The sequence below is a fragment of the Phaseolus vulgaris genome, chromosome 10 (genome assembly GCF_000499845.2).
Source record: "Phaseolus vulgaris cultivar G19833 chromosome 10, P. vulgaris v2.0, whole genome shotgun sequence".
NCBI lineage: Eukaryota > Viridiplantae > Streptophyta > Magnoliopsida > Fabales > Fabaceae > Phaseolus > Phaseolus vulgaris.
The window spans coordinates 40,087,895-40,112,587 of record NC_023750.2 but is presented as its reverse complement, the minus strand read 5'-3'; the positions used below and the strand labels follow the sequence as shown (position 1 = coordinate 40,112,587).

Here is a 24,693-nt window from a genome sequence, read left to right as displayed (position 1 = left end):
TCCCATTGATGACAATTGATTGTGGCAATTAATCTCCCATTGATTGCAATTGATTGCGACAATTAACCTTCCAATTGTGACAAGAAAACGGAAAGGTGAGTCATAAACCCACAAATCAAAATATAATCTTAATATAGTAAATAGAAATTATAGAAGTTATGTCATATTCATTCAAACTACAAACCATTATCACAATTAATATTTACAATAACAAAATCAAATACATCTTAACAATCAATAATCAATATTTATTTTTATAAATACTCATTCTATTTATTTCTTTTTAAACTTAATCATTAGTCACGTATTTCATAATTTAAATTTTTAAGTAAAAACTCACCTACAAAAAGGTGTCTACTTATGTAACTCAATTGATGTAGAAAACATAATATACTAGTTTTTTTAATCTTAATTTCCATGTGTCTTAGGAAACTAAAAATTAAAGAAATTAAAGAAGAGATTGAATGACAGCACACATGAGTCAGGTATCAAACTATTGGTGATAATAACACATATTTCTTAAAATAATTATAGGTTCACTCTTTCACGAATCACAATTAAAGATATATCTAATCTCAAACAGTCCAAATTGGAAACATTTATTGAAATTACAAAACAAATAACAAAGGTATGAAAAATAGAAGACATTGACTGGTGGGTGATGACTTAATCATCTGAAAATGTTATGGAAGTTTCGTGAAGCTGCTGCTACCTTGATGAAGGAATGTTGACTCAATTACTCTTCTTTTCATTGACTAACTTTGGTATTATGCTTATTTGCTGCATAAGTTCCATCTATTCCTGCAAGCCAAAGAATACTTTGATGCTTATGTTGTTGCTATCTACCTTCCTTTATATACATTCATCAATTTTTAGTTTAGGATTTGTTGTTTAGGTTTTAGAATTTAGGATTTAAGATTTAAGATTTAAAATATTAATGTTATGATCAATTGTTTTTACTAAGTGTTGGTGTATTATTGGTTCTTAAATAAAATATTAAAAAATATTGAATCTGATAAATATTTACCTTTTGATCAATCTATTTATAAAATAAGTTAAATTTTTTATGTCTATTAACACAATTTTTATGATTAATGATCTCATATTCTATACTATATTACTTTTAATTCTTTTAATCTTAGTTGAATTTATGATTAATGTGTTTAGCCATAAAGAGAATTTTAACCACATGATATAACTTACATAATCGAAAAAATATCAGATAAAATTAAAATATTTAATTATATATGTATATAATTGTATTTATTTAAATAATATGTTAATTTGGAAAATCTGAGATATAGTTTTAAGTTGACTTGAGATTCATGGGTATAAGAAGAGATTAATGGTGGGAATTTAATTCCTCTAAATGATATAATAAACTTTAAACATAAAGTACATTTTATTATCGTTAATTAAAAAAAATTATAACACTATTAAATTTCCTGAGCATTAAAACAATAAAAAAAATGGAATAATAAATATATATGTTTAGTGATGAATTGATTCTTGTAAAAATATGGGTTTAATCTTTGTTAATTGAATTTGAACTGGTCTTTACGGGCAAGAGATAATAAACTTTTTTATTTCTTTAATAATCAATATTTTATTATATTTCTTTAACCATGTAATGTAATGTTTTATTATATTAGATACGAATAGATTAAAGAGACAAAACTTATGAAATAAGTATATTTGAATAAAGACTTACATTTTTTATTGACATGGTATACTAAAATTAATTTAAATTTTGGTTCATTCAAGTTATAATGTTTTAAAATTTAGTTTACTCTAAAAAAGAAAAATATTTAGGAAGGGAATAATAAAAAAAGTCATTATTAATATTAATCAATGTAACATCCTTATATATCAATTTTATTTTATTTTATTTATTATAATCATGTATTTATTTTAATATATTAGTATACTTAATATTATTAAAAAATCATTATGTATATTACATTAACAATTAATATACTTATTTAATTATTTGTTACTAATTAAATTAATTATAATTCAATTAAATATTTGTAGTCCTAATTAACAATTAACGGCATAAAAAATAATTACATGCTTTTAGAGAATATGTCATGGTTTTAATCAATTTGATAAAAAATAAATGTAACAACTATAGTTTTATTTATACTAATTTTAAAGCAAATTGAAATTGGGAGAGGATCTTAAAAAAAACAAACTAAACAAATAATACATAATATTATTAAAAGAAAAAGAATTATAAACTGATTCTCAAAAATCTCAAAAATCTCCAAAACCCATGTAGGTAGTTAAAATTCAGAAACAGAAATCAAATTATTCGTTTGAAATAAATAATTATATAAATTACATATTAAATTTCATTGTAGCGTGAATTAAAAAAATATAACACTGGTAAAAAAGACAAATAATCTGTGCAAACAGATTTTCAAAATTGTTAACATAACAACCAAATTTGGCAAATTTACATATATACAGAAAAACTTAGAAACAAAAAATCAAATCAAACAAACAAACTTGTGAAACCAAATCTTATATGAGCAGAAAAACAAAATTGAAAAGAGAAGAAAGAAGTGTTTGTAAATAATAAAGGATAGTAGAGGTTGGTTTTTCCACTGGCACTCTCTCATTTCACTGGGCAGCGTCATCTTCCTCACCCAAATGCACAAGTTGGAATCTTTGGAGCGATTTCGAAGTGGGTATGACTCTATATAGGTATTGTGTTGAATAAACACTTTTGGGTGGTGACGATGATAACGATGGAATCTAGAGTGATAGGGGATTACATAATGGGTCCTTCAATCGGGTCGGGTTCGTTTGCCGTGGTATACCGTTCAAGGCACCGAGCTTCCGGTTTGGAAGTTGCAATTAAGGAGATTGATCAGAGACAACTCAGTCCCAAAGTCAAGGAACACCTTTTCAAAGAGATTTCTATCCTTAGCACCATCAAGCACCCCAACATCGTTAGACTCTTCGAGACAATTCAGGTAAGTTTTGATTTTTTAGTTAGTTGACAATTATGTACCAACAAAGGTTGAGTCTAAGGAAGAGACAAAATTCTGAAATGAAGTGACTCACTCTTCGAAGAGATGCTCACAATTTTTATGAGAGTATTTTGAATAGTATTATCTCTTCATAAATAAAATAAAATAAAAACATTTTTGTTTGTTTGTAATCTTGTTGTTTGAAAGAATGCGGGATTTACTTGTGTTGGAGATGTGTCTATATTTAGTATTGCACAATATCTCGAATAGAACTGAGTTCAAAGGAGTAGGATTATTCTTGTTTTGAAAGAAGAATGAGTGTGTCTTTGTTGTTGTGGTTTAAGACCAATGACAGGATTTACCTTGTTTTGGAGTATTGTGCTGGTGGGGACCTTGGTGCTTACATTCATCGCCATGGCAAGGTTTCTGAAACGGTTGCACGCCATTTCATGAGGCAATTGGGTTAGTGAGTGTTTTTCAATCATTTGGTCTTTTCTATACTAATTCTTTCGGGTGGACTGTTTTGGCTGCTTGCTAATTATTTTGTAACATATGTTACTATGAATTATTTATGTTTGCTTATTAATATAGCTTTTTCCAATTTTTGTACTTTCTTAATGGTTACGTAGTTTTCCTTGTACAAAACGTGGTAATCTATTTTATCATCTGCTGTGCTATTCATTCAATGGTATGCAATGGGTAAATCCATCGTTTATAATGTGGGTGTTCTTGTAGCTGCCGGGTTACAGGTGCTTCAAGAAAAGAACCTCATTCACAGAGATTTAAAACCACCGGTATCTCACTGTATTTTGTGATGTTGTAAACTTTTCATTGCACTTACAAATATATGTTCGTCTTGGTGTATTTTAATTTATTGTCATTGGTAATTATAGCATTAGCTTGCTGGGAACTCTGTTGTTTTTCGCTTTAGTTATGAGCTTTTACATTGTGTTTACATAAAATCATCAATTTATCATAGCTTCATACCTATAACGAAAAGTGCATAGTAAATAACAGACAGAGACAAGAGTACATGCAAGTAGAGAAGGGATTACTTTTGAAACTTGTGAGACCACTTAGTTTAGGAATCATATATCAGTATGTAATATGTTATAAATTACAAATCCATATAACTAACTACTTTTAGACTCATAATTGGTTTAGGTATTATTGCACACATATTAATTCGTTTATCATGTCTTTATTTATTTTTCTCCTAAACATGCAGAATTTACTATTGGCAACTACTGCAGCCACACCAATTATGAAAATAGGAGATTTTGGTTTTGCAAGGTATGATGATTTCTTGGATGTTAAACAATGCAAACAAAATGTTTCCCTTCGTTGCTGTTATAATCTGGAATCACTTGTTACTTGCTTCTTTTTTTTTCCTTTTTTGATGTTTTATTTATTGCTTATTGGGGAATATAGTTGATAGTTGTAGTCTTGATAAATTGATTAACTTTACCCTAGGCCATCTTTATAAACAATGTATTTGCCTGTAGATGCTCCATCAACTCTATGTAATAACTCCCTTTTAGTTTTATATGTAAAGTATTCAAATGGTCTGTCATATTTGGTAAATTTTTTTCTTCAATCTGGTTGAAGCAATAAGTTAAAAAGAACTTACGAATTTCTTGCAATGGGTAGTTTCCTGATATATTGCTGTTCTAGGTCTCTCGCACCCCAGGGGTTGGCTGATACACTATGTGGTTCACCTTATTACATGGCTCCAGAGATAATTGAAAATCAAAAGTACGATGCCAAGGTGACAAAAGATAGAACTGAAATCAAATTGTAATTACTAGTGTCTGTTAATTGTTTTCTTCATAAAGATATGAATCATATTATGGATGCAGGCTGATTTATGGAGTGTTGGAGCAATATTGTATCAACTAGTGATTGGGAGGCCACCATTTGACGGAAATAATCAATATCAGGTTTTGAGAAGGAACAATCAGTATTTTCTTTTGGTAAATAGTCATGTGTCTTTCTTTTTTTCTTATCATCATTTTTTGTTTCAGCTTTTTCGAAATATTTTGGCATCCACTGAACTCAACTTTCCGCCAGAGGCATTAGAAGAGCTACATTCTGATTGCTTGGATCTTTGCAGAAACCTTTTACGTCAAAATCCAGGTATTCATTGTAACTTAATGTCATGAACATTTGTGCATGTTTATTTTGCGGCACTGATATGTAAATGTGTAAAGGGAGTGAGTTCAAGGTTGAAATTATCATACGTGTATTTTTAATAACAATTGGCTAGAGCTTATTCTAGAAAAATTAAAAGTTACACTGTAATATGCAGATGAGAGATTAACATTCAAAGCATTCTTCAACCACAATTTCCTTCAGAATTCCAGGTCATAATTCTTTAATTTTTTTTCAGTTCTTGAATCCTGTTGCATTTCTTTCAATCTCATAGTTATTTGTATTGATTTCTTGTCATTCATAACTTATAGGTCTACCGTACGAAAATTGACGGTTCATCAATCAGGTGGCTCTCTGTCTGAGATGTCTCCAACTACTGCAAGTCGTAAGATGGGGAAGGCTGTTGATGCTGGTACTCATTTGTCAAATCAACCCAGAGGTTAATACTCTCTGTATACTGTAAACAGTTTCTAATCCTTGCTTTTGTATTCAGATTCTCGTTTAATGCAGTCTGTCGAGAAAGACTACGTCCTTGTCAATTCCCATTTTGCATCATTGGAGGCGTTTTCTGACTACTTCGATGCATCTGTGCAAGATGATTCCTTATACCGTATTTCTCTAACTCATTCAAAGATTACTGATCTGGATATTGGAGTTGCAAAAAAAACAGAGGATCTGACCTCTTCCTCCAGTAGAGAATTAGAGAATTTAAAAAGCAATAAACTTGAGACATGTGTGGCATCATTTGAGTTTACTCCTTTAAGGAAAGAGCATGAAATTTCCTCACTGCACCCTTCAAACAGGATAGAGTTGTTGCATCAGTATGTGAAGATCCTTAAAGAACTTTCACAACAAAAGGTGAGTTTGTGTTCAGTAAACCAAAGATCATTACATTAATATTTTTATAGATTGTTATTGACTTTTTTCTCGTGATGGCATGATCCCATATCTAACCACTGAGTTCTATGTTCCTGTGCATTTTTTCAGTTCTTTTCTCTGTCTGTCATGAATGTTTTATTCTATGCTGCATCACACATCAGAATGATAAACAAACCAGCCATCTTAATTTTAATGGTTATTTGTTGCAGTATGGTAAAGGACTGTATCTAGAGTCACTTGCAGTTGAGTTGGTGGTTTTGGCGATATGGAAGAAGGCTTTAGAAATTAGTAACTCTTGGCTAGCCTCTCTTACTGGAAATGAGTTGCCTGAGAGCAGTTCATCTAATGAATCCAGATCTTCAATTAATATGGAGTTATCACAGACTTCAGAACCGAAAATAGATTTTAGTGATCCTCCATCTGTGTCCATGTGGGCCAAACATGAGTTTATTGTTGCTGTTGATCGTGCTGAAAAACTATCATGTCGCATTCAAAATATGGATGGTAGGATTTCTTTATGTTTCTGAACTTAAAATCCTTTCATATCATCCAAAGATACAATCTTAGCTATCTACTCTCAAAAACAAATTGCAGGGGCTGCTGAGATGCCAGATGCAATGGAAATTATATTCCAAAGCGCTCTCTCAATCGGGACCAATGGTGCTGTAAGTAGCCTAATATTGTTCACTTTTAAATTTTCTTCAAAACTTGTAATCTTCCTCAAAGACCATATAAGATGTAAAAAGGTAATCATGTTTTTATGTTTTTAGGTAGATGAATATATGGAGAACAGAGATAGGGCTAATGAATCTTACTCAAGAGCGATGCTGCTACTTTCATTTTTGGTGAGAGAAGCAGAGAACCTTCCACTGAACCCACCATTTTCACTCATTGCCACTAATAAAGAGAGAATCTTGCAATACATTCACAAGTTGCAGTCTCGTAAGAAATCTTCATTGGAGTCCTCTTCAAATAAGCCACATTCACTTACATCAAAGTAAATGTAACGGCTTGTTATATAACAACTATCATGGCCTTGTAAAGGGGACTTGCCTTTACTGCATCATTTTATGTATATAATGATAATTCTTTGACATGGGAATTTGTAAATATTGTATAGTTCATAGTTCTATACAATTTTGAAAACACTATTATCAATTAATTGAAATTTCTTGTGGAAAATTATATTTAAATTCTTTCTTAGAAAAATTTCCTCTTGCAAATCTGATGAACGGATTCTTCTAAAATACGAAACAATTATGAAAAATATTTCAAAAATATGATGCGCAAGTTTTTTTAAAGAAAAATTGTTTTATTAGTGAAATAAATCATGGCTAGCTTCTATGTTTTTGTTCCACACCACAAACTTACTATATTTGGTTTCTTAACGTACAAGATTGGTGAAATGTCAAAAAAATACCCTCAGTTTAGATTTATGAAGCAACCTTACTTTTGGATTGGCTGATAATCTGGAAAGGTTGTGAATTGTAAAGTTAATAAGTATTTTTTTTTTATCTGGAATGTACATTTCAAAAATGTATTTCCAGATCACAAATGGATTCAAGAATGTATTAACGAAAATATATTTCAAAATGCACAATCTGAATTACATATTTTTGAAAGATAAAATTAAAAATTCAATTTGACTGTTTCTTACTGCAACTTCATATGTTCTTTTCTCACCTCCATAAATTTTGGTATTTCCAAAAATATCCCTATCTAATATTTTGGATTACATAAGTCGAAAGCCTTTTTTTTTAGATGTATGATTAGTTTCTGGATTACATAGTTCAGAAGTCTTTTCTAATATGATATTAGCTTTTGGATTATGTAATCCGAAAGCCTTTTTTCAAATGCGTATCTGGATTACATAATTTAAAAGCTACTCTTATTTGGATTATATAATTCGGAATACCATTTTTTAGAAATATATTTTGGATTACATAGTCCATAAGTTATTTTCGAATCCGAAATTAACTTCTGGATTATGTAATTCAGAATATGCAGGTGGGTGACACAAGAAGGATAAAAAGATATTTTTATGTTTTGTATGGGAGTGGCAGAAAAATATATGGAGGTGCGAAGAAACAGTCATTCAATTTTTATGGAAGTGCAGCATATAAAGGGGTTGAATGGCCAAAAATGCAAAAGGAAGAGGGTTGTTTCTTCTTGCACCCTAACAAATTTCTTCCTGCACCGTAACTATTTTACCCATTTTAAAAATGACTTTCAGATTTCTCTTTCCAAAATATTTCCAGAACATATTTTCTGGAACTCATTTTATTAATTCTGGATTTACCAATCTGGAATTTATTTAAAAAAATGTATTCCAGAAAGGATATTCCCAATGATATTTTGTCTTATGGATTTTCTATTCCGAAAACACTCTTTGCTTATAGAACCCCTATTCTGGAAACACTTTTTTCTTAGAACCCCTATTCTAGAATCACATAAAATGTGAAAGAGGAATTTTGGTATTTTAAAGAATGTAGGAGTGCAGAAAGAAAAATGTAGGGGTGCAGGAATAAACTCCCAAGGAAGGAAGAAAGTGTTCCTTCGCCAAACACAGATCGCTTAGTAAGCCCAAACAATTCAAATTTATTATTTCAGTATCACTGATTTTCATTTCAAAATAGAATTTGATGAAAAACTATTGAGAAATATATTGATAAAAAGAGAGCAAATTAGTTAATATAACTAATCATCTAGAAAATTAAGATTGGAAATTTAGTAACATAACTTGAAGGAAGCAAACAAAACTTCGAAGTCTAAAATGGAAAAAAGAAAATGACATCTATCCCATTCAACGTAATGCATCTAGGACATCAAGATACAAGCGTATCTTGTAGTCTGAATACATTCTGGTTAAATCTGGGTAGTTTTTGAAAGAAAAAAGTAGTTCATAGATAGATGCAAAACAATTACAAGTAAAACGTGGAAAGTGGCTGTGAAGGATGGTAAATTACTTAATGTTCAGGCTCAAACAATACTTAATGTTTCTTATCTAAAGTCTATTTAGCGGGGTTTTTAACAGCATTAACACCAGTTCAAGATAGTAAAAGAGCGTACATGGTACACACACATCTACACGACAAGTTTCGTGAGCTGCAGAATTAGAAATAAATAATATAGGTACACAGTTGAGGGGGATTAAGAAATGATATGCAAAAACCAAAGGTTGCCTTTATGTTACTGCATGCATGTATCAAACCTCAAGTCGAAGTATCCCCTTCCAAACGTATTCTCTTACAACCTTTCTCTTCACAGTTCGCTCCAACCCTATTTTCCCTGGCCTCCACGGAACATCTTTTGTAGGGTTTAAAGCCTGTTCGACGAGTCTTAAGCTTTCCTTGTCCAAGCCCAATGGTTAACAGTCCCACGTTATTTTCTACAAACGACGGAATTTTATGCAGTGCATTAGAACTGCATTTCTTGCTGTCAAGGTCTTCATTTCTGTCGGCTATGTTTTGCTTGTAATCATTGGTGATGTCCATTTGGTCCTTATTCTTTAGAGCATGAGGAGGTGAAAAGCTTTGAGGCAACACCTCTCTGGAGAATAGAGCCTGAAATGCTAGTCTCCCCTGAAAACAAGTAGCATGAGAAGAGAAACAACACATACAAATGTTGTATTAAGATTTCATTAAGGTAACTGGGATACCTCTGAAGAGACCTCTTTCCAAGAATCAGTAAGGTTGTAAATGCTTCTACGACGATTACTAAACTCAATGGCTAAATTGTTAGCGTCGGGTGTTTCAGGCTCTTCCTTCCCTTTCTCATCCTTCCCTAGTGCATCAGTTTCCACATCGCTGCTTGAGGCTGTGTTGGAACCACACGAGGAACGGTCAACCTGTTTTCTGCCCTTTGTTTTGTCGGAATCAAGGTGCTCAGAAATTGTTTCGTTCGTCACATGATCAGTAGCCTTTGGTGAAGTATTTAACTTGGCATTTCCAGTCTCAGAATCTGATGAAATGACAGCTAGTGACTTTGAATCTGAATGTTGAGCTTGCGGTGCTTCCGAGTATTCTGGATGCTTCTGATCTTGCACAGGAGGATTCATTGATGGGACTGCAGTCACTGATGCAGGAGGACAGGCAAAAGCAGCATGAAGAGGAAGACACAAAGGAAGCAATCCATGAGCTGCCCACCACGCAGTTGCAGCAGCTACAGTAGCTGCTGCAATAGCTGCAACGCTTGGAGGGGAACCGATTTGTCTAGATGTGAAACCTCCTTGGGAGCACCTAGGAGAATCTGCTGAAGTTTCTGGATTTGCATAAGGCCAAAATGTAGCTGCGAAACTTGCTGCAACATGGGCTGCTGGGTTTTGCAGCAAGGTAGAGACAACAAGATTAGAAAACGTGGAAGACATGTGAAGAAATGATTGGTAATCGTCCTGATTGTGCTGTGTGAAGGGAGGATACGGAAGAAATGATTGATGAACAGAAGATCGTGCTGTATTATTTTGACTTTCACTTGTGTTCGTTGGAGCTGAATTGGTGAAAAGATTTGGTTGCCCATTATCCCCTCCTATTGGCTGAAACATAGAGTCTCGAAACAGCATATCTTGTGATGGATTTTGAGTACTTGTTCCAAGTTTCCCGTCAACAACGTGCACAGTTACATGTCTAGGGTAATTCTGATTGCCTTGCATCCCATCTATTGTTAATGCACTATCGAGACCATCTGTTTTCTCATTTTGAACCAATTTCGTTTGTAAAGCATCAGAATTCTCCAACGTGGAGTTTTTACTAGTGCCATTAGCCTGTTTTCCATCATTGATCTCCAAATTCCTGTTTCCAAGTTCAACAGTCAGAAATGATTCAGTATTTTCATCTCGAGTTATTACCTCTTTCACTGAACTTGTAATCTCCTTTAATACGCATGAATTTCCCAGCGGCACTGACATAGATATTGAACTCCTGTTTGCTGAAGATATAGAGGAACAGGGTACCTCCTGGATAACTTTAAATACTTTTGAGCAGTTCTCATCCTTATTTTCCTTTACTGTTGTTAGCCCCTCGTCTAAATCATATTTCTAATAAAATAAGGAAAAGGCTGAATTATGTTACTGACAAAGGAAACTGAAAAAAAAACTGTGAAAGTGAAACACACACAAATATATATATATATATATATATATATATATATATATATATATATATATATATATATATATATATATATATATATATATATATATACACACACACACACACGTATATAATATTAACCTCCGGAAGTGGTTCTTTTTCCAAGTCCAGTGCTTGGTTGTTATGTGAAGATTCAACCAAATTTCCATCCTTTGCTCCACTATGTAATGTTGCGGTACCAATCGTGGTCTTCCGAGGATAAGGATTGCTTGGTTTTCTTTTGGGCCGTGGAGGGGGAATATCTATGTCAAGAGCTTGTCCAATTGGAACACCCTTTACAAGGGCCTCTTTCTCCAACTGGAAGTAAAAGTCCAAATGGTATTCTCAGCAAATAAAGTTTCATAAAAACCATTAAAAGCGCTAACTGGAGTATTATAGCGTTTTTTCTAAAGCATAATTTCCATAATACTTTTTGGATAATAGAAATAGCTGTAACGCATCAGTGCATTCAAGCACTAAAGCTTAGAAAAGAAAACATTCAGAAATATTGTTCAACGAAGTTGATGGAAAAAAATCAGCTGTGGATGTAATCAAGATGCATATGGATTTGATGGGCTGCAAACCGTAATAGTCTCGACATTTCCAAAACATAGCCCTATGAAACTACATGGTGGTAGCAGTTCCAAAAAATTTGCAGAAGCCAGCACTTTTAACTTGTGCGCGAACACAACTTGACAAGTTTAGCTTGAAGACTAGTTTAAGATCTTGGGAAGCTAAATCTTTCATTTTCAAAGAAATTAATTTCATATGTTCGAAAACAAAAGTTATTTTCTATTATGATGGTGGTTGGAACTCCAGAGGAATTAGAGCCTTGGTGATCCTTAAACCACTACAAAATATAAGCATAGGCAGTTGGAGATGTTTTCAAACTATCTATATATGAAATTTCTGTTTCAAATTCCATGATAAATAAATAGTTCTACCTCTGGTTACTTAACTACAGTGGCCAGGCTAATGACACCAAAACCCCGTCCCAAGGGATTGGTACAACCAATACTCTCCCTTCCTTTTTCATTCACTATTTGCTTTGCCTTCAAACTTAAATTTTCTTTTCATTTGATGTTTAAATTTTTTTCTCTTGGATATATAATCCTCTTTTCACTATTTTTTTGTTAACGACTGGTGTATAGGATGGTTAGCTGACACCAGATGTGAGTCCACTTCCCTCGAAAACCCTCTAACTCTTCTCATGCTAGCCTTGACAAACAAGAGAAATTGTTACAGATGCCTACCTTGAGGTTGGACTTCATAGATGCCTAATCCTGTAAAATTAACGTTACAGATGTCCTCTCCCGAAGATATTAAGGGTGCTTTAAGACTCAAGATCCACATCAGTTAGGTAATGGTCAAAGACAAGTATTTTTCATAAGTGAGTGGAGTAATCCGCACTTCTTCAGTTAGGCCTAGTTCATTATCTTTAAATCATAAAATGAAATCTAATGCACTTTATTTATTGTAAAGTAAAATTAGGCTTGAATTGGCTAATGAAAGAGGTGTGTGTTTCTCACAGAGCATATAAACATGCATATTAATGGCCTCACTTATCACACTTAATCTGATCACTCTTGTTTCTGTGATGATCCACTATACTACCAGAGGACAGCAATGTTATATGTGAAAGTAATATTCTATCAAATTATGTTTAAGCATTGGACTGGTTCTTTCGGCCATTCAAGTTAAGGGAAATATACAAAAGGCATTTCAAGAAGTTTCTCTGGTCAAATGAAATTTAGAGAGACAATTATCTTTACTTATAGACCTGTTATCGGGCCATTCAAATACACATTCTTCAGCTTCAATCTGCTCTTCCCTTTCTTTAAAAATGTGTGTGCGCATATTACATTAATCTTTAACATTTTTCAGGAGGTAAAATCCTCTTTTTCCATTTATCACTTCTGTATAAAAACATGTTTTATTGAGAAATGTTTCATATTAATCAGAGATCACTATCCACTAGACGATGACAGCCTTTCCTTTGAGCTGTATAACGGTCAAGTTAAATATGATGTCAAAGCTTGGTTTTGTTAATTCTTGACCCCGACAAATAAGCATTCTAATTAAGCATTTCTGGTTTTATTTCTCGGGATTCAGCTCATATGTAAGAATTTCTATTAAACTCTGTTTAAATCCATGTAAGTTCAGAGGTGAATAGTAGTACATTTTGAGTTGTAAGGGTGAAAACTTTTTTCTGCATCTAGTAGTCATAGCTTTGAGAAGTTCTATTCTTTGACACTAGCACAGTTAAATGTTCACAAAAAAGAAAACAGTTAAATGAATTACATAATCAAATTGATTACTTGGCCAAACCAGCCCCCATCATTGAAATGTGGAAATTCTTTCCCAATGGAGAGGGATATAGAGCATTTACACATTTATTGTCCATCTTTGAACTAATAATAAGCAATTGTATTTAGACATTAAGCTCTTGTACAAATTAGCATGAGCAATATTAATACTCCAATAAATCGATTTACTTACCTCTAAGATTGAAGATACTAATATAGAGGTCGTCTGGTCTTTCTGTGTGACAACGCACGCCAGCATCCTATAGCTGGAACTCCAGCCACCTCTTTTTTGAAGGATAAACTTTTCTAATTATATATAGATCAATATCATAACGTATAAGCTAACAACCCTAATGTCCTTAAAATCATCAAGACCTTGAAGAATCCTTATTAATTTGGAAGGCAACAATTGTTCTAGTGAATCTAATCTATGTGGCTGTTAATTCCATGATCCACCATTAAAAATTCTACTCCACTATCAACACATGATATGAGAATCATGTTCCAGTATCAAACAATTTACTGTGTCACGAAACTTCCCACCTCCCAAAATGAGTACTGCACTCTTTCCATGGTGAATCAATTAATCTGTGTAACTTCCTCTAAGAAAATCTAGCAAATATAAGACATTCACCCCTCGTTATTTTCTTATTCTCAGCAACGCATTGGTAAGCTCTAGCAGATATGGTTCATCACAATATTGAATTTGATTGTTCCACCACTGAAAATGCCAAATGAATAAAATCATTAAACTTTAAATCTTCAATGCACCTTCATACACTCTTCAACTCTTCAGATAGAAATTGATTGTTCTCTCACCACCAAACAATAGAAGTAGCCACTATCTGCACCTATAGAAAAAAAAATCTGAACTTCATATATAGAGACTTTAGTGACTCACTAAAACTTTACCAAACAGATATATACTCTCGTCATTCACCTCAAACTAAGAACAAAATTTTATCTGTTACACATTGCTTTCTAAAGAGCAACACTGATGTATTTGACAAACCATGGACGACCAATCACCATCTTCCCCCCACCCTCAAATTTGTGCACTCACAAACCGTGTCCCTTTACAGTTCATCATACAACTAAGCCAGTTCCCTAAATATGACCTGTCTAAAACCTCTATACCATTTACCTCTGAAATCTTGTATCTACATTGTGAATTCTGTAAGCAAATCTGGTAATATTTTACTAAACTAACATACTCCATTGTTGGAGGCTCATCTCCTCGGGAAGGTAGAGGGGAGGGTAATTGTATGCCTTCCCCTTACATATAAGCAAGCAGAATGCTTCTGGATTCAAGCCCGTGACTAACAAGTCACCAATACCGTAGTGCAAGGCTCACCCTCTCACAACATTTTACTAAATGGGATTCTTTTCAATAAAGACAAAGTTCCGATAATTACAAACAGTCTGATGAAATTTTCTAAAATGTTTCAGAACTGAATTTGATTAAGGGTAATATACATTTCAACAAAATAGGCAGAGCGGACAGAAATTTTGATCACGGTCTACTTCCTTCAGTTCTGCTTCAATTCCACAAATGACCAATATCTATTCAACCTCTAATTGATGGTATTGCAAGTTGCCACTAATTTTCAGGAAGCCCTAAAGATGCCAAGTGTGAGTAAATTGAAATATAGTTTACGTTCCAAATGAATGTTGGGTAAAACAAATCCATCCAAAGAAATAAAGTGAAAACCAAAAGGCCAGTCCAAAGAAACCAAAAATAACTCTGTCTTGCCTTATTACTGAATCAAACTCTGCAAGTATTGGCATAAGTGCTGGTAGGCTACGATGCTTCTACACCACATCACAAGCATATGTCAGTTTTTCATTTGCCATTTTTCACAACCAATTATCCCCAAAACTTAAACTGTTAGGTTAAGGAACATTAGTGACCTTTTGTATTACATTTCTAACATGATCCTCACAAAAGAACCTTTCAGGCATGAAGAACGGATAATAAACAAGTCCATATACCTTGTGCAGAACTTTAACTATTTCTAAAGAAGAATTGTGTCGACAAGGATCAAACTCCCAACCACAAGTTTATAGAACCTCTAATGCCATGTTATGAATTGTACTGGGACGACCGAATCAACCACAATGAGTCGGTCGGGAACTAGACTCTCAACCAATCAACCATAATGAGAAGGTCATGTGACGACACATGACCGACTGACCCATGACGACGAGCTATGGGTTGACCAAGTCAACGGGGTTAATCCACAATTAAGGGTTGTTTAACACAACCCTAAACATGAACCAACCCCCTAATCTGATCCACCAACAAAGACTCATTAAGGTAATATAAATAGCACAAATTTCAAGAACCAGGTACGTCATTATCTCCAGTACTCTGAATGTCGACACCCTAACTGACTTGAGCGTTGGAAGGTACCATCCCAGCCTGTGGGACCAGACGACTGAGAGGAGGAAGGCGAAACAGGAAGTTAGCAGTGACAGTGACCGATCGAAGGGAGTGGAAGAGCAATCGTTCTTTAGGTTCCAATACCCGTTCGAGAACAGTTTTCATCCATGGATGAGCAGGAACGAGAGCACCAAATGTAATGATGCTAGATCCTCAATTAGGGTAGCCAAAAAAACAAAAACTGTCGCAAGCACAAATGGAATAACCTCTGTATATTATCGTATGGATGGTAAAAGTAAGTCAGAAGAAGAATGCTATGCAGCGATAGCAAATACAAAGACAAGAAGGGAGAAAACAGAATATAATACCACACACCCCATCCTCCCTCCCTCATGTACTATATAACTACTTTGTCAGCTCACACATACTCTTTCATACGTGAATTTGCCATCCTCATCCTTCCACTTTTTCAGTTGCCCAAAATCATAGAATCGGATGCCACCTGTCCATTATTCCTAACAGAATTATTCCCTTCCATTTCCTGAATTGTCCTTGTGCTAATTCCACTTCTGACACTATACTAGATCATTTTGACAAATAAACCCCATTGTTGGTAGAATCCTGCGACAACCATACCAACTTTTGAATTCGCAATAAGCAACAGAGGGACAAAATGATCACCTTGCCAAAGTGCTATAGCTTTTCACTGATACAGATGAACCATTTGTTGATTTAGTATGAAAGTTTTCCTGAATGGCTCCTCAATATAAGGTGAAGGAAAAAGCTATTCCATACAATTAAGTTTATCCGTTTATAATCTGCATTATTAGTTTTCCTCTTTCGCTTTTATAGCTATGATTTCCTATTTTTTCCAAGTCCTTGAGATTTTATATCTTTTATCATTATTCATTGCCTATGAGATTATAATATTTAATGGTTAAATAAAATTGTTAAATAATTAAGTAACACGATCTTATATAATCATTGAAATATTGTTAACTCAAAAATAATGAATAATGATCAAATATCTGATAAGAGCTTAACAGGGAAAAGGATAAAAAATCATTACTATATAAGCAAAAGAGGAAAACCTGATACAGAGGAGGCCATTACGGAACAGAAATAATGTTATAGAACACTACTACTTTCTTGGTGCAAGCTAAAGTATGCATCTGCTTAGAGTCTATTTGGGATGGTTGCAAGATCAGGCAAAGCAGTTAATCATGACTATTGTAGATCTCTGTGTTCAAATCAATCCAAGCCCTAGAGGTGTTCTAGTTCAATTTAGTTATGAATGTGTTCATTTAGGAGTTCTATTCGATTGGAAAGTATGTAGCTGATAAACAAAAGTGAGAAGGTACCCATTGACCTTTGTAAAGAACTTCTGTGCGTGACTCCTGATTTGCACGGCAGTCTTTGTTCCTATATGCTCTGTATAGAAGAAAACACCAAGAGGGGGACAGGCCATGGAAGAAAGAAAAAGAAAGTTTCAGTCAAGATTAAATCAAATATGGAGATCGATTCAAGCCATTTTCCAACAGGACATTTCACTAATCTTTAGAAAGGAAGAAGGACAGAAGATCTTGAGGCAAACATGATAAACAGACAATCACCTTCTATGCGCTGCCATGCTCGCCCGTGCAGTTTCAAAGCTTCTAGAAACCTATTATGCTCCTCCTCTGTCCATCGTTCCCTTTGCTTTGTGATCGTATACGGTTTTCTCGTCTGCAAAAGCCAGTTAAGTACTCAGACTACAATACCAAAATTAACTCCCCTACACGAGAAACTTCCACATATATCAAAATAACTCTTACCTTTACAACGACTTCTTCTCCAGAGGAGTACGCGTCCATTACCGGACGTCAGCGGCCAGCTACCGCTGCTTCAGATCTTCCCTGACAAGGAGTGGATACAAGGAATACCGCCTTTCATTTTTTGTGACACGAAACACAGTAAAAAGTAAAGCCGTTGTGGTGAAAGTGAGCAGACTCTGAAGAAGGTATTGAGGTGATGCTACTGCAAAAGAAACAAAGCGAGAACAATAGGAAGAGATCCGTCTCTGTTTTGAATCAGCTGGAATAAGCATTCCAATTCACATGTCACACGTAAAACAGTACTGCATAGAAGATGAAGAAGAAGAAAAAATAAAGTTTCAACAAATTTCAAGACTCAACCGAGTGAGAGAGAGAGTTAGAGAGACGATTCTGCTCTGGATGAATAAAAGAAAATTTCCTTAATCAGAATCCTCACCAAAACGAACTCGACAGCGCCAAAACCTTTCAAACGCGGAAAAGAGAGGGAAACTACAATTAGTATAGAAACAAACCAAAAAATTCACAACGTCAACAATAACAACTATTTCTATCTTCACTTCCACAAATACTTTACTAATCAGTGCAAATTTCGATTCCTGCTGTTTGGTTGCCGAGAAAAAATAATCACAAAGCAACTCAAAACCATCGAAATTCAACTCAACAGCGTCAAGCTGCGAGTACTGACAGCACCTGTTACATCCAAATCCAGATGAGGTAAATCCGTTCTCAGCAGTTCGGTTCAATTTTCTCGGAAACCAAACAGAACAAATAAAATAAAGTAAAACAAAATAAAATAAAAAAAGGAAAACGAATACCTCGGAACGAAACCATGGCATCAAATAAGAAGAACCTCTCGCGTGAGCGATCATCACCGGACACTCGCCGGCGGACTCATTTTCCGGCAATGGCGAATCGAATAGAGTTCAAATCGCAAACCGAAAAAGAGAAAATCGAAAAATCGATGGAAGCAATCAGAAGAAGAAGAGAGGTTTTGCTGAAACGAAACCAAATACAGAACCCGAAATTGCTACAGCACACTCACCCCGAAAGTGTTTAAGCGCCAGGAGCAATCTCAGCCACTATAATTTCGTGTGGATTTATTATTTTCTTCCGAAAATTAACGACTCCTTATTTTATTTTTTTGAGACGGAGAAGACTCCGCTTATGGAAAAGCTACAAGTGGCGCCAAACTACTGGTTCTTCGTGCTGATGCTTACACCTTTGCACTTTTCCTAATTTTTTTTCACTTTCTTTCTCTACTTATTTTCTCGGTATGCAGTTTTTATTTTAGGAAAATATTTCTTGACACTGTACAGTATATACATATTTGACAATACATTATAATAATATTTTTTAATTAAATATTAATTTATTAGAGTGTGAAGTGTATATTTTTTTACTATTTTTAGTATTAAGATATATCAGCACTCTTTTAGGAAAAGATTTATTTTATCTCGCTGGAATCTCATCCACAAACTTCATGGCTGAGGTCTTAGCTCCGTAAAAGCTTCGCCAGCTTCTGACGTGGCGAGATTGACCGTTCGCTCCCGGTCACTCGGTTGCACGACGCATGGCCACTTGAATCTAGTGGTGGGGTATTCGGCCAGCGTGGCCACTCATTTTCCAGTGACCGGCACGTGGCGTTTTATTGGAGGAAGCTCCCTCCGTGCGTGTGACATACACTGTGATCAGGTGCGAACCTGAACTTGTACCGTTCTTTTGTTTCTTAATTTGGAAAAACCTCTTGTGCGGGGTTAATTATCCTTATCATCTCAAATCATGTTTTATATATTTTATATTACGGAATATATATTAAAATCTGCATCTCTATTTTGTTCCAAAAATGTTTAAGTAAATTCTAATAAAAATTTGTGTACATGTGTGAATACGAGACCTAAGTAATATTTGTTCACTGATACATAATTCATTGACGTGTCGTGTGCTTTATAGGTCGAATACCTATAATTACATTCTGACGTTCAAGTCAGTGTGTCGACTATCAAATTCATTATAATAAGATATTACAACTAGTTTATTTTTCTTTTTGATAAATATTTTCTCAACTCTCATCACATTATTAAAATTGAACAACAACTTTCAATTAATAACCAGAACAAGTGTTAATGCAAATTCTTATTTATACAACATATCTACCATAACTAAATTAATTAATTTTGTAAAATACACTTAAACTAATCGAAAATATATGTCAAATTCTTGCTATTGAGTTAAAACCTCACTTAGACATTTCTGTATATAATATTAGTCTTACTAAAAATTAAGAAACTATAAGTTCTACTAAGATCATATATTATAAATCGCGTATCTTCTACTACTATAGATGCATTTAAATGATTTAGGCATCTCAACAAAATTTTATTGAATTAATGTTCATATTATTTATTCTGAATAAATAAAATAAAATAAAATATAAAGTAATATTTTTTGTTAATCTTAAAGTGAAGTTAGTAATTATAACTAGTTTATGTTAGAAGAGAAATATTGAAACTATTCATATATTAATATCGTTATATATAGTAATATGTTACTTTTAGTATATTTGTAATTTATCGTAATTTTATATAATCATAAGTTAATTATTTTATTAATATAATGGTGTTTCGTATTTAAACATGAAAATTGTTATGTATAATACGATCTAACTATTTCTAATAAAAATATCTATAACTTATATTTTCTTTTATTTTAACAATTTACTTTATAATTTTTTGTTAATTACAATATTATTTTTCTATTATTAAAATTTATATAATAAAAAATAAAATAAAAAGTGAAGTTTGGTAAAGTATACACAAGTTAAACAAATACGAAGAAAAAAAATTTCAATATATTAAATTTTATTATTTGACACTTATGTTTTGATAATAATGGACAACACAATTTTTAGGTGTAATTGGTTTTATATAGTGTACTACAATATTAGATTAAAAGTTCGTGATGGTACTTGTTCATGACCAAAAAGCAAGTAATTTTTTAAGATATAATACATGGTTAATGTACAAAAAGCAAAGGGATAAATACATTTATGGTAGATAACTTTCACAAAGAAAATGGACAAGTTCTACAATCTCAAATGGAACCTTAAAAGTGTTAGACACTACTACAAAATAAGTACAAAGAGTCTCTCATAAGCTATGAAAAAAAAGTAAGAAGAGACTAGATTATCAACCTTCCATCGATAAGCATCAAAAGATTGTAAGATAAAGAAACGAATAGAAGATCAAAAGATGTTCATAATGTTATAAATTGATGTAGCATTAAATGATAGTTGTGAAGAACAAACGGTTTTATGAAGAAAACAAAGAAGTAAATGACTTTGTTATGAAACTTACCAACAAATGACTTCTACAAGTGGTGACCTACAAGCAACTCAAGTAAAGCACAATAAATGTAACTAAATAAGTGATTTTGCGGTAGACATGTCCTTTGAAATGTCATTGTAAGATTTTACGGGATCTCCGTTTCTCCACTAATACGACATTAATGTCCTTGATTTTCACATACGATATTAATGTCCTTAATTACATAGATTGGTACCCGATTTGTTCATGACAATATCAGGTTTGATTCATGATACTATAACCTCCAAATTTCCAAGTGACATGCTCATGTTCCAACAACTTCTCAAACCTAATAGATTCCTGTCACTAGAAACATAACATCCTAATTAAGAAAATTTAAATTAATTTAAATTATTTGGTTGGTTTTGACAATTTCCAGTTGTCAACCATCCTCAATTGGATAATACTTTAAAGCAAGAGGAAATGTTATTAAAAAGTAAAAACATATAATAAAATAGTAAAAAAAAAGTGAAACACAACAAAAGAAAAGAGTGATGATAAACTAAAATTGAAAAGAAGATTAGCCAATTTGTTTGTTCTAGGTATTCGACCGCCACTAATAATTCTAAACGATATGTTTCCCTTCCTACTACTCCACAAATGCAATATTGTTTCACTGAAAATATCAACAACACATATGATAAACAAATGATAATTATTTTCATTATGCCACATTAAAAACCTTATAAAAACAAGATGTAAAAAATCTATAATAAAAAGAGTACATAACTTAAACATGAAGGTTTGCGACATTTCACATCCAAGATTTCATGTATTGTCTCCCCTTTCTTTTGTGCCATTACCCTTCCTATCACTTGCATTTCTAAAAATGGCGCAAGATAGATTTACCTACCCCATGGTAGGTGCCAAAATGTTCTAGCCAAGAGGGATGTCTCTCAACTAAAGCATTTGGTTGAGATCGGTTAAACTTCGAGTTGGTCACCGGATCGTATCCTTGCAAGCTTCATAAATTGGCTCCAAGGAAATGAGGAGGCTCAGTCTGTAGAAGATACTTTGACGCTTAAGTTAGTAAGAGTATAAAATTTAGTGTATAAAGTGAGTGTAAAATACGATTTAAAATTACTCCCTGTGAGTTGTTGTTCTTGTTCCACGCCGTCCTTTATCAAGTCATCTTCTTTCCCTTATACAGGGTAGTATTCCCCCCTTCTCCTTATATTTGGTCTTGTTTTGAGCTATATTCTCAAATTATTTACAATTCTGCATATACAGTCAATCTTCATAATTAACGCCCTCTCCTCTTTATGAGAAATAAATAGGATCTTTTTCATTAACTCTAGAGATCGGCATTAAGATCGTTTCACCACATGATTGGGCTCGGCCATGACCTCACAAGTATAAATCTATTTATATCTCATGATAATTGTTTAATGTATTCTTGATGGTCTAAACACAAGAAGACCTATAAATAGGTGATAACTCTTAGGAAGTACTCACTCAACTCTTCATACTCTTCATCTGACTTGAGTGTCGGAGAGTCTTTTACAAATGGATATCTCTTCTCTTCTTGTGATCAATCAACATTACAAAAGCTTGATCCACTAAAATTTCTTCTCTTTTCCACCTCAAAATTTTCCTAATTCATTATTGGTAAGAAGAGTTAGTATAATCTTTCACAGTCAATTAATCAACAAAATTTTAAAATTGATTAAATAATTATCATGAAAATCAACCAAGTGTAACTTCCTAAAGCAATAACCTTGTGAAAAACTTTTACCATTACATATATATATATATATATATTGTTTGTTTGTTTTTAATCAGAAAAATAAATTGTAATTTTTTTATTTGAATAAAATCCATGTCATTTTCTTTAAAAATGAAGTAAAAAGATTAAAAAACATGTAAAGAAGGAAAAGAGTTTTAAGGGAAAAAAAATGAGAAACTAATACTTTGGAGTATGGGTGGATTTGAGGAAGTAGAAAATGATTGGTTTGAGAGAAAAAAAGAAAAATGAGATTGTTTAAGGAAATGAGAATAAGAAGTGAGAAAAATTTGTGAAAGTCTGTGAGTGATCTCATAAGTGTAAATGAAATGTAAATTAAGGTTAATAAATTTTAAATTAAAATAAATTATTATAAAACTTTAATAAATAAAAAATAACATTCAAAATAAAAGTATATTAAAATAAGCCATCAAAATTTAATTTAATTTCTTTTTATTTTAATATTTTACATTTTATTTATTTATTTAACATTAAACATGTATTAATAAAATATTAAATTTATTTTATTTTATTAATTTATTTTTATTTTATTATATTTTTAATTATTTATTATTTTAAAATAAAAGAATAAATATTTTGTTCTATTTTATTGAATGTAAAATTGATTACTTTTTTATGTTCAATCGATAATAAGTCAGGAAATTAAACTTTATTTACATTTTTGTCATACTTGAGAGTCGAAAGATTGATAATAATAATTTTTTTTTTTTGTTTTTCATAATTTCACTTTTTGTTTTTCGAAATTTCCTCACCTTTTTTTACATTGGGTAACTTTTTTTGTTTAGAATCAAACAGAGTGTAAAACCATAAAAGAGTTATAGAGGCAAAATATCATGGACATATATCTATCATTCTGTTAATTTCATTCAAAAGTTTGATTGTTTTGAATAAATATTTATTTTGATTCTTAAAAGATTAAGATTGAGTGGTTGATAAATATTTGAGTAATTTTGTCATGCATGTAAATAGGTTTATAAATAATTGATTGTGTTGTATTTTTTATTATCTTTAAATTTTTTTAGATATCACTTATGAAAATTCAAAACTCTTATTATTCTAGTTTATTTCTCTTTTTAATTTTCAATGTTACGATATATTTTAGATTTTTAAATCAGGTAATCCAGAAATATATTTTGAATTTCACAATTAAAAAATGCATAATCCAAAAATATATTGTAAAATATATAATTAAAATGTATTTCTAAGTTACGTTATTTCTAAAAATATATTTTGAATTGTATAATTTTTAAAAAATTATAAAATGTATAATTTGAAATATTTTTATAAATATATATTACAAAGTGGACCTTAAGCCTGATACCATATTACGAAAGTGGACTTTAAACTTAACTCAACCCCATAAAATCAGCTCATAGGGTTGAGGTTTACACTCACTTATATACAATGAAAGGCTCTAATCTCTAGTCGATGTGGGATCTCCAACAACTATTGAGAAAACTTCAGACGCATTAGTTACGCCCCTTTTAAAGATGACATTGTTCTTGTGTTTTCAGATTTCACTCATTACTCTAACCCAAATTTCACCCCAAACATCATTAACCGCTATCGGACCACCCATAATATATAGTCCCACACACGAGTTGGCAGTCTCAGCGTGACGGGGTGTGTTGGAGATCCCACATCGACTAGAGATTAGAGTCTTTCATTGTATATAAGTGGGTGTAAACCTCAACCCTATGAGTTGGTTTTATGGAATTGAGTTAGGCTTAAAGTCCACTCTTTCGTAACAATATTTTTAAATTATGTAATTTGAAATGTATTTTTAATTTTAGAGTATACAATTCCAACTAGATTTTCAAATTATATAATCTAAAAATTAAAATATTTTTAATTTATAAATAATTTGGATTTTTCCTAACACTATCTATGTCAATGAAAATGCTAAAAGAAATAGTCAAGAAAACATTGTTGTCGATCCAAGAGATATCA

The 24,693-nt window shown here is 32.4% G+C and overlaps 2 protein-coding genes across 11 annotated transcripts; one reads left to right on the top strand and one right to left on the bottom strand.

Moving 5' to 3' along the window:
• The first annotated feature begins 2,489 nt into the window (after positions 1 to 2,489).
• On the top strand, positions 2,490 to 7,201 carry LOC137818421 (serine/threonine-protein kinase ATG1a). The gene is made up of 13 exons (XM_068621851.1): positions 2,490 to 2,981; positions 3,323 to 3,440; positions 3,714 to 3,772; positions 4,207 to 4,271; positions 4,653 to 4,746; positions 4,838 to 4,918; positions 5,003 to 5,114; positions 5,287 to 5,341; positions 5,441 to 5,541; positions 5,623 to 5,987; positions 6,218 to 6,512; positions 6,603 to 6,673; positions 6,779 to 7,201. Exons 1-13 carry the CDS (start codon positions 2,745 to 2,747, stop codon positions 7,007 to 7,009), a joined length of 1,884 nt encoding a protein of 627 aa, XP_068477952.1. The 5' UTR covers positions 2,490 to 2,744; the 3' UTR covers positions 7,010 to 7,201.
• Positions 7,202 to 8,950: 1,749 nt separating this feature from the next.
• Positions 8,951 to 18,895, bottom strand: LOC137818420 (protein LATE ELONGATED HYPOCOTYL-like). Of its 10 annotated transcripts, none has more exons than XM_068621843.1 (9): positions 18,453 to 18,828; positions 18,207 to 18,327; positions 18,074 to 18,099; positions 17,638 to 17,939; positions 17,437 to 17,548; positions 17,193 to 17,254; positions 11,237 to 11,452; positions 9,667 to 11,040; positions 8,951 to 9,589 (listed from the first exon to the last, which is right to left on the bottom strand). In XM_068621843.1, the coding sequence occupies exons 4-9, from the start codon at positions 17,674 to 17,676 to the stop codon at positions 9,221 to 9,223; spliced, it is 2,172 nt and encodes a 723-aa protein (XP_068477944.1). In that variant the 5' UTR covers positions 17,677 to 17,939; positions 18,074 to 18,099; positions 18,207 to 18,327; positions 18,453 to 18,828; the 3' UTR covers positions 8,951 to 9,220. The 10 variants fall into 10 exon arrangements, with proteins under 10 accessions (XP_068477944.1, XP_068477948.1, XP_068477950.1 ...); XM_068621847.1 differs by having other exon boundaries at positions 17,638 to 17,839; positions 17,998 to 18,099; positions 18,453 to 18,709; XM_068621849.1 differs by having other exon boundaries at positions 17,638 to 17,839; positions 18,453 to 18,709.
• Between the last annotated feature and the right edge of the window lie 5,798 nt (positions 18,896 to 24,693).

Coding starts and splice junctions, on each gene's coding strand:
- LOC137818421 (XM_068621851.1), top strand. CDS start 2,745: ATGATAACGATGGAATCTAGAGTGATAGGGGATTACATAATGGGTCCT. Junction 4,272..4,652: donor GGAGATTTTGGTTTTGCAAG/GTATGATGATTT, acceptor TTGCTGTTCTAG/GTCTCTCGCACCCCAGGGGT. Junction 4,919..5,002: donor ACGGAAATAATCAATATCAG/GTTTTGAGAAGG, acceptor TTTTTGTTTCAG/CTTTTTCGAAATATTTTGGC.
- LOC137818420 (XM_068621841.1), bottom strand. CDS start 17,676: ATGGACGCGTACTCCTCTGGAGAAGAAGTCGTTGTAAAG. Junction 17,255..17,436: donor AGCATGGCAGCGCATAGAAG/GTGATTGTCTGT, acceptor TCTTCTATACAG/AGCATATAGGAACAAAGACT. Junction 11,041..11,236: donor AAAAAGAACCACTTCCGGAG/GTTAATATTATA, acceptor TTATTTTATTAG/AAATATGATTTAGACGAGGG.